The following is a 16,314-nucleotide window of genomic DNA, read 5'->3' on the forward strand; positions in this document are numbered from 1 at the left end:
TTTGAAGCCAAATCCTTGGAACTTCAGATCAAATCAATTAGGAGAAGAAATTTGAAAACCAAAACAATTGAGACTAGCTATTTTGGATAGAGACACATTTTTTCAAACTTGTATGATGCATTTTTGAAAGAAAAATGGGATTCTAAGTGAGGTTTCAGATACCTGGGGATCCATCCAAGGATTTGAAGGTGTTCCTCCTAATGAGCTTGTAAATTTGAAAGAACGTTATGAGGTTGCTGTTTGTGTATATTCCTATATTGGTCAATAAACCAACATTGGTAAATAGGATATTTTTTTTTCACAATTGGTAGGTGATAAAATTTGTAAGATGAGGTTTAGAGTCCTCAATATTTTAGTAAGTAGGTCTATACATCACTATCAGACCAATATTTTAGATGATAAATATGAATTGATAAATAAATTATATTTTGTAAGGAGAATTATAAAATAAAGGTAAAATTAGTAAGGTAATTGGAGAAAGCAATAATAGTATAAATTTTAGTGCCATGTAGCAGCACTACGATGGAACAATATATTTTTCAATTGAGCTAAAAGCGGTGCGTGACAAGACTCGATGTTCCTCGAGAATTTGAAACCCTCCCTATCAGAATGAGAATTCAAATTTCATCCATAATTATTGAATAAAAAAAAATTTCGGAACGGAAATATTTTATTTGTTTACTCATTGTCATCATCATCTTGTTCATGTAATGTGGGTGGCGAGGTCAAGTACAGTACGGCAATGGGTGGAATGAAAAGGGTTGATGCAATTACATTAACGCTGGTGAGACCCTAAGGGCTCATGTGGAGTACAAGAATGGTGGCTCAGTTAGGATTGATATTATGAGCTGTTTTAACATACCAAATAAGAAAGTTGGGTACATTTAAAATATGATACACACTTCATCAAGTATTAAAACCATTCATTTAAATCTATAATCACATTGGTAAAACCAGTCCTTGTAGTCATAAAATCATGATCCTTACAGCTGGAATTGTTTCCTTAATGCATTACCATCACTTAATCCAATTTAAATGATACGACTTCCTTTTTGTCCTGCAACGCACCCCTTCATGACCTTTCTTTCTTTATATAAGGGCATGCATGCAGTGGCCACGAGCACGTCTTCACGTTGTTACCTGGCTACATGGCTCGGAAGAAGGTAAAACTTGCATGGATTGCCAATGACTCCACGAGGAGGGTCACCTTCAAGAAGAGGAGGAGGGGTTTGATAAAGAAGGTCAGCGAGCTCGCCACGCTCTGCGACGTCAAGGCGTGCTTGATCTTGTACGGGGCGCAGGAGCAGCACCCCTCGGTGTGGCCCTCCTTCCATGAGGCCGCACGCGTGCTCAATGAATTCAGGAGCATGCCGGAGATGGAGCAGTGCAAGAAGATGATGAACCAGGAAGGGTTCCTGTTCCAACGCATCGCCAAGCTGCAGGAGCAGCTCCGCAAGCAAGAACGCGAGAATCGCGAGCTCGAGACGTCGCTGCTCATGTACGAGGGACTCGCCGGGAGGAGCCTGCACGATGTTGGCATCGAGGACGCGACAAGCCTCGCGTGGATGGTGGAAATGAAGACGCAGCTCGTGTACGATAGGATGGAGCATATTAGGAAGGAGCACTTGGCCTCCCGGGAAGTTGAGCCGAAGATGCACGTCCCACAAACGGTGGCGATGGAGAAGACTCCGATGCAGGTGGCGATGGAGGAACTTCAAAGGCAGAGCTGGTTCGTGGAAGTTGGGTGCACAAGTGATCAGAAAGTGAAGTTCGGCAGCGGGGACGAAGTGCTGCCACCCTACAACGCCCACTGCAGCCCGTGGCTTGATCCTTACTTCCCTTTGAATTAAAAGTTGACAAGCTAATATTGTCTGTACTCGCTTTCTTCTCTCAGTTTTTTACCTTTGCTTTCTAGCTATCATCAGAAAACTGTAGGATAATTAGGTCATGTTGTTTCTGTTCAACCTAGTGTTCTTGTGGATAAGAAAACCTATCTGATTCTATTCTTCACATGTCCATAGGCTATCTATTATTTAATTCTCTGCATGTTAAGATGATCGTTTACTGTATATGCACCGAGAAGTAGTTTGTCTGCAAGCACTCCAAAAACAGTAGTCTTTAGTAACATATAGTTGGAATGACTATATGTTAGGTTGCACAGTGATACGGCTAAAATTCCCGTAGATAGGATGACTGATTCTTGAACAGTGAGTGATACAGCTAAAGTTCCCGTAGATGGAATGACTAATGCTCGGACCAGTTGATGATCTAAATGAGAATCTCAAATTAATTACAGAATTTGTGTGTTTGGGAAATATTAGGTCAACAACTCGCGAGATGAGATGAAATCAGATCGGCAAAAGCCGGCCGGATACATACAGTATGGGATGCGTGAGAAATTTAGTATGAATCAAAAAAATTGGATTTAGGTTCTCGTAAAATCTGTGTTGAATGATATGAATTTAGACAACCGATTAGATGACATCGATCATGATCGAAGCATGACGCAATACATTCTAACACCAAATAGTCAGCCTATGTACGTGGGGTGGGTGAACGACAGAGAAGGTGGGTGATCCTCATAAAATTCATCTCGGATCTGAGATTTATGCATTCAGATTCACTAGTCATGACTAGTTTGACAACAAGTGTAGACAGATAAAATATATTGTAGTAACAAAATTGAATGTCATCCTACTTCTCTCTAAGACAAGAATATCATATATTTCATCCTAAATAAATTTATGGATCGGCAACAAAAAGTATTATACGTCTAACGTATAGTAGTTTTATAATTTTTGGTGATTATATTCTTTCATAATCTGCAAATTTGTTTCTAAATGGAAAGTGATATGCTAATATGCTTATGTTCAGACCTCTTAAAATTGACAATTGATGATGTCACACTAACGCTTGGTCTTACCGGTCACCACCAGCCATATAAGTAATTGCAGAAGGTCGTAAACACAGGAATGTATTATTGTTCAGAGAATAATACTAAAGGCAACTATTATTTGATTAAGAGTTGGGAGAGAAAAAACCAGTATGTTTTTCAAGTGTGGCTACTAATTGCTCTCCATATAATCAAAACTCTCGTGCACTCTTTTACAAACTTCATCTCCCCAAATTTCGAATGGAAACTATAGTCTCTCCATATTTTTGTCATGCCCACTTGTTATACCAAAATAATAATGTTAATTCTTCATCTAATCATATTTTTTTAACTAATTTTTCCCTTTTTAAAATTAACTTCTCCATTCAATCCAAAATAATTTGAGAATCCTTGCCTACCTTACACGACAAACATTGTTAAGAGTATATATCGCCAATAATATAAATCGGAAAATGTCATGATAAACATTGGCGTTTAATTCATAGTTGTGCATACCTTATTTGTTGCACATATGGGAAATGGTTCGTGTTTAACTTTGTTATTTAATCATGCATGTGAACATCATTTGGGAACACATGATCTTTTAGGATCATTGGGGGGGGGGGGGTTACAACAAATATATTTTAGGATGATTTTCCTAGAAAAGCTCTCGATATATATATATTTTTTAAAAAAGAGTGCTCTCATATTGTCTTTTCTCCCACGGAAATATTTTTTAAATGGCAAAAGTAACCCCCAACTACTCTTTTATCTTTTAATTTTTCTTCTCGTCCTCTTCAAACTCATTAATCGAACGAGTTCAACCAACCTAAAACTTGAATCGATTTAAAATAAATAATATCAAATAATTTAATGATATATAAATTAATATTAATAAAAATATAAATAATTGTATAAAAATTATATTCAATTATACAAATTACACAAACGATAATATATATATATATATATATATATATATATATATATATATTAAAATTTGGGGTAATAAATGTCAAATTTTCATCTTAAATTATGCAAAAATTAAAAAAAAATCAGCTTTTGAGGCCCAATTAGCTGAAAATGGGTCATTTAATTAAATGATCATGAAAATTACACTATTTTCATGAAAATTTTAAAAATTTTAGAGAAAAATGTTTTAGTAACATTATTTTTTTAAGAAAACCATAAAATAGTATAACTCCATTCAAAATTAGTGTAAGTTGTTTTAAAAAAATTCTCAAAACTTCATAAAATTATCTCTAATAATATTCAAGTTATTTTTTACCCAAATTAGTTCTATAATCACTTTAAATTTACCAAAATTGATTAAAAAAAAAGGGGGAAAGTTTTAGCCTTTTTAGGTATTCAATTAACTGAAAAAAGGCTCTTTAATGTTCCAAAAATAGAAAATCATAGTAATTTTAGTTTTCATCAGATATTTTCAAGGTTCATGAAAATTTTGGTCAAAAAAAGTTAAATTTCAACATAAATTGGCCAAAAGTTCAAAAATCATAGAATTTCATTTATAAGACACAATTAATTGAAAATAGGTCAGTTTAAGATCCAAAAAATAGAGACAATGGTCATTTTGGGCTTCATAAGATTTTATGTAAGGTTTTATAAAAGTTTTGGACCAAAAAGTTGTAATTTCAGTATAAATTAGTAACAAATCAAGAATTAAAATATTCAGCTTTTCCGGTTCAATTAACTGCAAAAGGTCCTTTAATGTACCCAAAAATATAAAAAATAGTTATTTAGGCTGCATCATATATTGTCAAGGATTCATGAAAAAACTTAGGGAAAAGTTTTAGTTTCAGCTTAAATTAGTCAAAAATCAAAAATAAAAAAAATTCAGCTTTTAAGTTTCAATTAACTGAAATAGGTCATTTAATGGTCCAAAAATAGAAATAATTGTTGAATCTCGGATTTTGATGATGAAGTCAATTGTAATTTATTTTATCTAATATATATGTTGAGAAAACTGTGCAGGATTAACTACGATGGCAGTAAGACATGAAGCAGATGTTGTGACGGAGTCAAGATCGAGATTACGTTGGGAGTTCGAGAGTTCGTTGGAAGTTCGGACATTCATCGGAAGTTCTACGGGAACCAATCGAGAAGTCCAGAAGCTTACAATAGAAGCTCATCAGAACTCACTAAGAAGATCATCGCAAAGTCCTGGAGCTTGCAGGAGTCCATCAGAGCATTACCGAGAGTTCGTCGGATGTTCGCCAAAAGTATACCGGAAACTCGCCGGAAGTGCGATTGATGCACCGGAATATGAATTGTAGTAATCATATCTTAATTATCATAGTTAGAGTGTAAATTAAGTTAGGATTGGGAGATAATCCCACTAACTTAATTACAGGCCAATTGGGCCCTAAGATGGGTTGGTTTGGGCCAAATTCAAGGCCCAACCAGGACCTAGAATTTTCGACCGGTGGTGGCACCGCTTGGGAGACTCGGTCTCCCAGGAATTCTAGGCGGTGGTACTGCCCCTATCATGCGGTGGTACCATCAGAGCTCGGTCTCCGAGCTCTGTCAGTCGGTAGTACCGCCTAGATTGAGCGGTAGTACTGCCCAATGGCAGATGTCAAGTGGTAGTACCGCCCAGTAATGGCAGTGGTACTACCGGGACCCTCGAAATCCTGGATGAGACACTTTTTGGCTCCATTTTTGAAAGTCATTGAGGTCTATAAATACCCCACCCTTTTCTGCATGAAAAAAAAATGAAATCATGATATATTCTTGAGTCTTTCAAGTGTTAAAGAGTTGTAAAAGTGCTAGAGTTCTCCTACTTCCTTTTATAAGTGTTGAGATCATTCAAGAGAGGAGTGAAACTTGTAAGGGTTGTCTCCTAAACTCGGCAAAAGGAGAAAATCTGTAAAAGGTGGTTGGCCTTCGCCTATTGAAGGAAGGCCTCTAGTGGATGCCGGTGACCTTGTCGGAGGAGAAAGCTGAAAGTGGATGTAGGTCACGATTGACCGAGCCACTCTAAATCTGGTTTAAATTTTGTTTTGAACAATCTTCTTTAACTGCAAATCATTTTATAGCAAAGTACTTCTTCTCCTCATCTTGCTTTCATTACACTTACGCTCTCTTATGGTTTAAAGTAATTATCTTTCCGAATCGATTTTCTTCGAACGTACGAAATATTTTCTAAAATCACATCAGTTTTTCGCTGCACTATTTAACACCCTCCCCTCTTAGCGTGCTCTTGATTCTAACAATTGGTATCAGAGCAAGGTTCACTCTCAGTTGCTTTTAAACCTAAGAGAGATGGGATGAATTATTTCAATAGAGGGTCATTCAATTACATGTTCGCCTATATTCAATGGGATGAATTATACATATTGGAAGACAAGAATGAGGATCTTCCTGATTTCAATAGATTTTAAGCTTTGAAATATTATAGAAAATAGATTTCAAAAGTCTTCTCTTCTAATGAACGATTGGAATGAGTTGGAAATGAAGACTTTTGCTTTAAACACAAAGGCTATGAATGCCTTATTTTGTTCATTAGATAAAAATGAGTTTAATCGAGTGTCGATTTGTGAAACGACTTTTGATATTTGGCACACACTCAAAGTGACTCATGAATGCACTAGTAGAGTAAAGGAGTCAAAAATGAATCTCTTAGTTCATTCTTATGAGTTATTTCGAATGAAACCGAGTGAGACCATTAGAGACATGTACACCTGATTTACGGATGTCTTCAATGGTCTAAAAGGACTTGGTAAAGTTTTCTCAAATTTTGAACTCATTAATAAAGTTTTAAGATTCCTTCCAAAGAGTTGGGACCCTAAAGTTATAACTATTTAAGAGGTCAAAGATTTAAATAATTTTCCTCTTGAAGAACTAAATGGGTCACTAATGACCTATGAAATGACATGTAAAACTCATGAAGAGCTTGAGGACACCCTTCCAAAGAATAGGAAGGACACGGCACTGAGAACACAAGAAGACCACTTGAGAGAAAACTCAAGTGATGAGGACTTTGAAGATGACTTGGCACTTTTAACAAGAAAATTCAAAAAATTCATTAAAAGAAACAAATTTAAAAATGACACTAAAAATAAATTTGAACTAAAGAAATATCAAGTAATTTACTACGAATGCAAGAAACCGGGACACTACAAGAGTGAATGTCCCCAAGTCAAGAAGATGATACTAAAGAAGAAGGCGCTCAAAGCAACATGGGATGACTCAAGCGCATCCAAAGAAGAGGAGCTAACCAACACCGAGCAAGTTGCTCACTATACGCTAATGGCCATTGAAGATGAGGTAACAAGTTCAATTGATGCAAATTTATCATTTGATGAACTATTAGATGCTTTTCATGATTTATTTGATGAATTCAAAATAATGAGTAAAAAATATAAATTATTAAAAAAGGAGCATGATTCTCTTGTTAGTAATTTTGAGAAATTAAAAATTTAGCATAATGATAGTTTAGCTCTATGTATGAAATGCCATGATTTAGAAATACTTCAAAAAGAAAATATGCTACTTAAGAAAACCTTAGAGAAGTTTGAGGTTGGTAGCAAGTCCTTTAACATGATCCTTACCAATAAGAGACACGTTCATAAAAGTGGAATCGGATTTGTGAGTAGCTCTCACCATAATCCAACCAGCTTTGTTAAAGGCCCTACCTTGCATGTTTCACCCCAAAAGAAATGTAACTTTTGTTGCAAATTTGGGCATGTAGCTTATCATTGTCCATTCAAGAAATATAGTCCATATAAATTGATTTAGGTTCCTAAAAGAATCTCAAATAACTCAATGCAACATGATAAGCAATTTAGATTGATTTTTGAGGCACCCAAGGTCAAATGGGTACCTAAACATAATCCTTTTTTGTAGAAACGTTTACCATCACAAGCTATGAGCAAGAGATGGTACCTTGATAGTGGATGCTCAAGGCATATAATCAGAGATCCATCTTAATTCTCTAAGCTCACTAACATAGACGAAGGATATGTCACATTCGGAGACAATAACAAGGGTAAAATCATTGGCAAAGGAACCATAGGTAATAAATCCAACTTCTTTATTGAAGATGTATTATTACTTGATGGCTTAAAACATAACCACTCGAGTATTAGTCAATTATGTGATAAAGGATACATTATTAAATTTGAATCTAATGCTTGCATTATTGAAAAACCACACAAAAACACATCTATGATTGTATTAAAATAAAATAACATATACACCATTGATATCAATGATCTTTGCAATGAAATATGTTTTTCGATTTTAAATGACAATGCTTGGCTTTGGCATAGGAGATTAGGTCATGCTAGCATGAAACTAATCTCTCAAATTTTATCTAAAGAACTTATAATAGGAATTCCTTATATCAAGTTCATCAAAGATAATGTGTGTGATGCATGTCAACTAGGAAAACAAATAAAAGGTAGGTTCAAACCTAAGAATCAAATAAGCACCTCTAGACACCTTTGCAATTAATCCATATGGACTTGTTCGGACCAATTTCGACATCAAGCCTAGGAGGTAGCAAATACGCATTTGTCATCGTGGATGATTATAGTAGATACACATGAACTTATTTTTTGGTACACAAAAGTGAATGCTTTAGGTATTTCTCTAAGTTTTGTAAACTTGTTCAAAATAAAAAGGGTTTTATGATTTCGTCAATTCGAAGTGATCACGGTGGTGAATTTTAAAACTGGGATTTTCAAGAATTTTATGAATCTAATGGATACAACCATAACTTCTCTACTCCAAGAAATCCTCAACAAAATGGAGTAGTAGAAAGAAAAAAATAGAAATTTGCAAGAGATGGTAAGAACCATGTTGACTAAACATAGCCTACCCAAATATTTTTGGGCCGAAGCTGTAAACATAGCATGCTATGTCATGAATAGAGTTCTATTAAGACTCTTACTCACCAAAACTCCTTATGAGTTGTGGAACAACAAAAAACTCAATGTTTTATATTTTAAAGTTTTTGGGTGTAAGTGTTTTCTCTTGAATGAAAAAGATGCCTTAGAAAAATTTGATGCTAAATCCGATGAAGGAATTTTTCTTAGCTATTCTTCTATTTCTAAAGCATTTCATATGTTTAATAAAAGAACTTTGATTATAGAAGAATCAATTCATGTTATTTTTAATGAGGTTTTCGAAATTAAGAAAAATGATTTTGATGATGATGTTAATTTTGATGCTTTGAATTTAAATGAAACCCTTTCTCCATTTAGCAATTTGGATATATTTATTTCCAAAACATCCTTACCCATGGATTGAAAGTATGTAAATGCTCATCCTAAGGAGCTAATCATAGGAGACACATCTAAAGGGGTTCAAACACATTCTTTTCTTAAAATTTTTTGTGTCAATGCCACTTTTCTCTCCCAAATTGAACCAAAATGCACTGACGAGACCTTGAAAAATGATTCATGGGTCATTGTAATGCAAGATGAGTTAAATCAATTTCAGAGAAATGAGGTATGAAAGCTTGTTCCTAGGCCAAATGACCATTTAGTTATTAGTACTAAATGAGTCTTTAGAAACAAGCAAGATGAATCTGGTATCGTGGTTAGAAATAAAGCTAGATTAGTGGCCAAATGTTTCAACCAAGAAGAAGGTATCGATTACGAAGAAACCTTCACTCTTGTGGCTCGATTAGAAGCTATAAGGATGCTCCTTGCCTATGCTAGTAGTAATAATTTTAAGTTGTTTCAAATGGAGGTTAAAAATACTTTTCTTAATGGTTTTATTTTTGAAGAAGTTTATGTTGAACAACCACCCGGATTTGAGAACGATAGTCTCCCTACTCAAGTGTTTAAATTAACTAAAGCTTTCTATAGTTTAAAAAAAGCCCCAAGGGCTTAGTATGAGAGACTTAGTTCATTTCTTATTAAAGATAATTTCTCTAAAGGTAAGGTCGATACTATATTGTTTATCAAAAATTTTGAAAATAATTTTCTTATTGTTCAAATTTATGTTGATGATTGTTGAATCTCGGATTTTGATGATAAAACCAATCGATAAGTATTTATATTTTAATCTGTGTTTTGAGTGAAGTAGGATGCTTCAATCAAGATGAGATAATTAAAGCAGGAAAAATCATGTTGTGCCGAGGGAAAACATGTCAGAAGATTGGACGTCGGGTAGGTGAATCGGTCGACGTATCGACAAAAGGCTTCAGGACATGGATTCGGACATTAGGCCAAGAAGAGCAGATATTGTGCCAAGGATATTAGAGTTGCAAACTCAATTGACCAATTGGGCAATAGGCCGCAAGAGAGGACGATACGCCGAAGAATCAGACGAAGCGTCGAGGGACCAATGACATGTCGAACAACTTGATTAATGCATAGTATTAATTGTCTAGATCGAAGTATGTTTTACATGTGCAGGATTAACTATGATAGCAAGGCATAACGCAAAATGAAGTCCTGGAGTCAAGGACACGATTACGTTGGGAGTTCGAGAGTTCGTCGAGAGTCCGGACGTTCATCGGAAGTTCTGGAGGAACCAGCCGAGAAGTCCCAGAGCTTGCTAGAGAAGCTCGTTAGAACTCACCAAGAAGATCATCGTGAAGTCTACTAGTTCGCCGAAAGCTCACCGGAAGAATAGACTTAGGGACTTGTTTTGCTTAGCAAATGTCTTAGGATTTCGTAGTTAGCACACAATTGGGCTTGGATTTGGGACAACCCAATTAGGGGCTAGCTAGGCCTATGTAAGAACTGTGTTGGGCCCAATAAGAAGCCCAAATAGTGCCCTAAGAAGTCTCACCATTATGGCATAGTCTTCGAGACTGTGTCAGGCGGTGGTACCACCAGTCTAGGCGATTGTACCGCCCCTAGCAGGGTGCCAAGAGATGGTACCACCAATCTGGGTGGTGGTACCACCCAGCATTGCACCCCAAGTGGTGGTACCGCTAGACCAGGGCGGTGGTACCGCCCAGAGCGATGTCAGCGTCAAACTAATATTGGGCAGTGGTACTACCCAATGTAGGCGGTAGTACCGCACGTGCCCGGGGAACCCAGGATGGAAAAGTTTTAGGCTCCAAGTTTGAATCAATTTGAAGCCTATAAATATCCCTCTCATCTCTGGTTAAAGCACACAAGTATTGAGAGAAAAAAGTATAGAAACACTACTGCAATCTTGTGTGAGCTCCTCCCAAAGATCTAAAGTGTTAGAATAGTTTGAGAGAGGAGTGAGTGGGGGGTGCAAGGGTTATCTCCTAAACCTGGTAAAAGGAGAATTGAGTTATAAAAGGTGATTGGCCTTCGCCTATTGAAGGAAGGCCTCTAGTGGACGCTTGTGACCTCGTCGGAGGAGGAAGCTGAAAGTGGATGTAGGTCACGTTGACCAAAGCACTCTAAAATCTGGTTTGCATTTACATTTATGCAATTTATCTTTATTGCAAACCTCTTTAAGTGCTTACTGCCTTTAATTCATTACTTACGCTTTCAAGTTAACTTTCTAAAATCGGTTTTTCATCGGAAATAATTTTATCGCAATGAAGTTTTTGAAGACGTGATTTTTACCGCTGCACTAATTCAACCCCCCCCTCCCCCTCTTAGTGTTGACCTCGACTCCTGATCCTAACAATGATATCATTTTTGGTTCTATGAATGAATCTCTTTGTAAATCATTTACTAAAAGTATGAGTCTTGAATTTGAAATGAGTTTGATGAGGGGATTAACTTTCCTTTTGGGCTTACAAATTAAATAACTAAGTAATGGTATATTTCTTAGTCACACAAAATATGCCTTAGATTTGCTAAAAAGTTTTAATATGGATAGCTCAAAAGCTATTAACACTCTTATGAGTACCTCCACTAAGTTAGAAATTGATGAAAGTGGAGAAAGCTTTGATCAAAAAGCTTATAGGGGTATGATAGGAATTTTATTTTACCTCACCACAATTAGACCGGATATCATATTTAGTGTAGGACTTTGTACTAGGTTTCAATCTAATCGTAAGATATATCATCTTAATGTAGTTAAGAGAATACTTAGATATCTTAAAGGAACCACAAATCTAGGATTATGGTATCTAAAATCTAAAAACTTTGAGCTAATTGCTTATGCTAATGCGGATTTTGCTGGATATAGATTAGATAGAAAAAACACTTCAGGAAAATGTCAATTTTTAGGACATGCACTTATTTCTTGGACTTCCAAGAAACAAAATTTGGTTGCACTATCTACAACCGAAGCCAAGTACATTGCAGCTAGTGCATACTGTGCACAAGTTGTGTGGATGAAAAATACTTTAGAGGATTATAAGATTCATCTTAAAAATATCCCCATAAAATGTGATAACACAAGTGCAATATGTTTAACAAAGAATCCCATTCAATACTTTAGAACAAAACATATTGACATTATGCATCACTTTATATGAGATCATGTCACTAATCATGATGTAATCCTAGAGTTTATTGATACAAAACATCGATTAGCCGATATTTTTATAAAGCTTTTAAGTGAAGAATAATTTGATTTTATTAGAAGAGAGTTAGGAATGTTAATATGTCCGAATGCATGAATTTATTAAATTTTGGACTTTCTTAATTCTTTGATCACTTACTTAAATTTTGTGCTAATAATTGTATGATGTGAATCTTACATAATGATAAGGTTGTGTGCTTCAATAACATGTTTAGTCTGATATTGGAAATTTTGTTCTTTGATGCTAAAAATTTCGATGATGATGAGCGTGATGCGATATCATGTTTACTTTCATGTGTTGAATCTCGTATTTTGATGATGAAACAACTTGATATGTGTTTATGATTTAAATTTCATTTTGAGCGATGCAGGTCTACTCGATCAGGTTTAGACAGTTGACGTAGGAGGAATTGACGTTGCGCCGGAGGAGATCACGTTAGGATATTGGATGGTAGAAGGCTTCGGACGTCGGGCATCGGGCCAAGAGCGGAATTGCACCAAGGATATCGGCGTTGCGGAGGTCAACCGCCGATTGGGCAACAAGCCGCAAGAGAGGACGATGCGCCGAAGAATCGGACGAAGCGCCAACCAATGACATGCCGGGCAACATAATGTCAATTCGCTTTATAATAATTGTCTAGATCAAAGTTGAGTTTTGGTTTGTGTGTGCAGGATTAACTATGATAACGATGAAGACATAAAGCGAAACAAAGTGCTGGAGTCAAGCACGAAGGATTCGTTGGGAGTTCGAGAGTTCGACGGAAGTCCGAAGGTTCGTCGGGAATGCTGCTGGAACTAGCCGAGAATGAGTAGGGAGCTTGCCAAAGGGTTTTTCGGAAGCTCGCCGGAAGGTTCATTGGAAGTTCGCGGAGCTCACCGAGAAAGATCGGAGCTTACCGAAGAAGCTCGTTGGAACTCGCCAAGATCAAATCGTGAAGTCTAGGAGCTTGCCGGGAGTCCGCAGAATAGTTTCCGAGAGTTTATCGAAAGACCATCGGAAGTTCGCCGGAAGAAGTCTTGACTTACGGACTTTGTAATAGCTTAGAAAATGTCTTTAAATTCGTAGTTAGCATGTTAATTAGGGTTAGGATTAGGTGTTAATCCTATAACCCAAGTAGGGGGCCAATTGGGCCCGAGTTCGGATTGGTTTGGGCCAAGTTTGGAGCCCAACCAGTGAGCTGAATTGGCCTAGGCGGTGGCATCGCCCCGCACCCGAGAGCTGGGCGGTGGCACCGCCCAGCACTATCAATGTCTGATAGTGACAGGCGGTGGCACCGCCATTGACAAGCGGTAGCACCGCTAGCATCGGGAACCCAAAGAGAATTCAAATTTTGGAGCCCAAATTTGAATCCTCTTGAGGCCTATAAATACCCCTCAAATCTCAGCTGAGATTACAACTTTTTGAGTAGCAATTGTTTGAGAGAAAGGTCTTAGAAAAGTCTTTACTAGTCTTATTTTCAATTTGCTAGTGTTCACTTCCTTCCTTCTTGCTGAAAATCTGTAAGAGAGTGAACCGCTTGTAAAAAGTTGTAAGAGGGGTATTTGCCCTTCCATTTCAAGAGATTTGCTAGTGGAAGGTGGGAGCCTCATCGAAGAGGGGCCTCGCAAGTGTATGTAGGTCATTTGATCGAACCACTGTAAAATCGGTGTGATCTATGGTTTGCATTTATTATTGTCATTTACATTACTGCAAACCATTTGCACTTTAATGCTCTACTTCTTTGTCTCCGTCTTACTTATCTCTTCAAGTTAAAACGCAATCGAAACGGTTTCAAACGAAAACATTACTTTTATTGTACGAAGTTTCCGAAAGTGTTTAAATCATCAAAAGTTTATCACACTTTACCGCTGCACTAATTCACCCCCCCCTCTTAGTGCCGCTCTGATCCTAACAATTGGTATCAGAGCCACGTTTTTCTACCTTGGTTTAACACCCAAATAGAAATGGCTCTTTACGGCTTTCAAGAGGGTCACTCTCTCATTTGTCCTCCTTTTTTCAATGGGACGGACTACACTTATTGGAAAACTCGAATTAGAGTTTTCTTACTTTCTTTGGATTTGAATTTATGGCACATAGTAAAAAATGGATTTGAAATGTCTTCTCTTCCAATGAACCATTGGAATGATTTAGAGAAGAAGATGTTTTCTTTAAACGCAAAGGCTATGAATGCCTTATTTTGCGCTTTGGACAAAAATGAGTTTAATCGGGTTTCTTTGTGTGAAATGGCTTTTGACATATGACACACTCTTGAAATCACACACGAAGGCACTTCTAGAGTCAATGATTCGAAAATCAACATTTTAATGCATGATTTCAAACTTTTTCGATTGAAGCCGAGCGAAACCATTGTTGACATGTACACTCGTTTTACGGATGTCGTCAATGGTTTACAAGCTCTTGACAAATGTTTCTCAAATTTTGAACTTGTTAGTAAAGTTTTACGATCACTTTCTAAAGCTTGGGAATAAAAAATAACGGCAATACAAGAAACAAAAGATTTAAATATTTTTCCAGTTGAAGAACTAATTGGTTTGTTGATGACATATGAAATGGTGCACAATGCATATGATGAACAAAATCACCTTCCAAAGAACAGGAAGGATTTGGAACTCCGGACAAATGGATACCACTTGAGCAATGACTCAAGATATGAGGACAATGATGAACTTGAATTTCGAACACTAAATCTTAATAAGTTTATCAATCAAAAATCTAAAATAAACAATTAACTTAAACAGAGGAAGAGGCCAAAGAAGAGGAAGGCAACCAAGGATGAATCAAGAACTTCTAAAGGTGAAACGGCGAATTGGGCTTTGACGGGCTTCGACTACAAGGTAAGTAACTCAACTCTCTTGAATTATTTTGAAATTACTTTATGTTTTCTATGATGCATTTTCTCTTTTCTTTTGAATAATTATTTTTCTTGAAAATTGTATGTTTTATGTTAAAGAATAAAATGTTCGATTTAAATAATCATATATATGTGCTTGAGAAGCAAGAATGTGTATTTTGATGATTTCCATATTAACCTTCAATGATGATGCATGGTTTTTATATAGAAGGCTTGATGATTTTTTTTTAAACCTTGTCTTTGGTTTTCAAACATGATGTATGTTTTTAACATAAGAACAAAACTTGAGCATCCTAATATAAAGTCAATCACATAAATTAAAACTAAAGAAGTTTTAGTTATCTATAAGAATCATTCAAAATTATGTTCAATGAAACCATTGCATAATGATGTAATGAAAATATTAAACATTTTGAAACATTGTTTTAGTGTCATGCATAATGATCATGCTTAATAAATTTCAAAATTATGCATATGAATCTTGTGATTTATGGATTATTGATTTTTACCATAATGAAAGTGCCTTATTAATCTTTGTTGTAATAAATCTTACACTTTCGGTTTTAAACATTATACATGTTTTTATTTGGTATAAGTGAAATAAAATCATATGAATTGAAACAACTAAAAAGAGGAAAATATTTTTTCCTTGAAAATTTATTTTTCTCTATCCTATTGATCTTGATGTTTATTATGATAAATCTATGTGTACCATTTTGAATATCTTGAAAGTAATGTTGATATTTTGATTATTTTGATGATTTAAATTTGAAATGAGTTTTATCAAAATCATGATATTGATTTCTTGGAATAATATGAGATTACCTTTGATGATCATTTTGATTCATGGAATTTTGGATTCATGACTTGGTCTTACATTTGTTTATGAGATGGTTGAAATCTTTATACGTTTGAATTCTTCCCTTCTCCTTTCAATTTATGCATGTTATATGTTAAAGATTTAAAACCATGTTTTGGTATCATGCATAACTAAGAAATATTGATGTGACAAATTGAATAAGTTGAAAATGAATGATGAATTTTCTCTTGAATATAACTTGTGATATTTTTTTTATATATAAATCATCATTTTGATTTCTCGACATTCGATACATGAGATATTATTATAAATCAAAATTTATCATTAATCGATCT

General features: G+C 35.7%; 1 protein-coding gene across 1 annotated transcript; it reads left to right on the top strand.

The window, feature by feature from the left end:
• The first annotated feature begins 1,148 nt into the window (after positions 1–1,148).
• LOC135625997 (agamous-like MADS-box protein AGL80) lies at positions 1,149–1,850 on the top strand. The gene has a single exon (XM_065131190.1). It carries the CDS (start codon positions 1,149–1,151, stop codon positions 1,848–1,850), a length of 702 nt encoding a protein of 233 aa, XP_064987262.1.
• Positions 1,851–16,314: the final 14,464 nt, after the last annotated feature.

Source organism: Musa acuminata, chromosome BXJ2-10 (genome assembly GCF_036884655.1).
Source record: "Musa acuminata AAA Group cultivar baxijiao chromosome BXJ2-10, Cavendish_Baxijiao_AAA, whole genome shotgun sequence".
Classification (NCBI taxonomy): domain Eukaryota; kingdom Viridiplantae; phylum Streptophyta; class Magnoliopsida; order Zingiberales; family Musaceae; genus Musa; species Musa acuminata.

Coding starts and splice junctions, on each gene's coding strand:
- LOC135625997 (XM_065131190.1), top strand. CDS start 1,149: ATGGCTCGGAAGAAGGTAAAACTTGCATGGATTGCCAATGACTCCACG.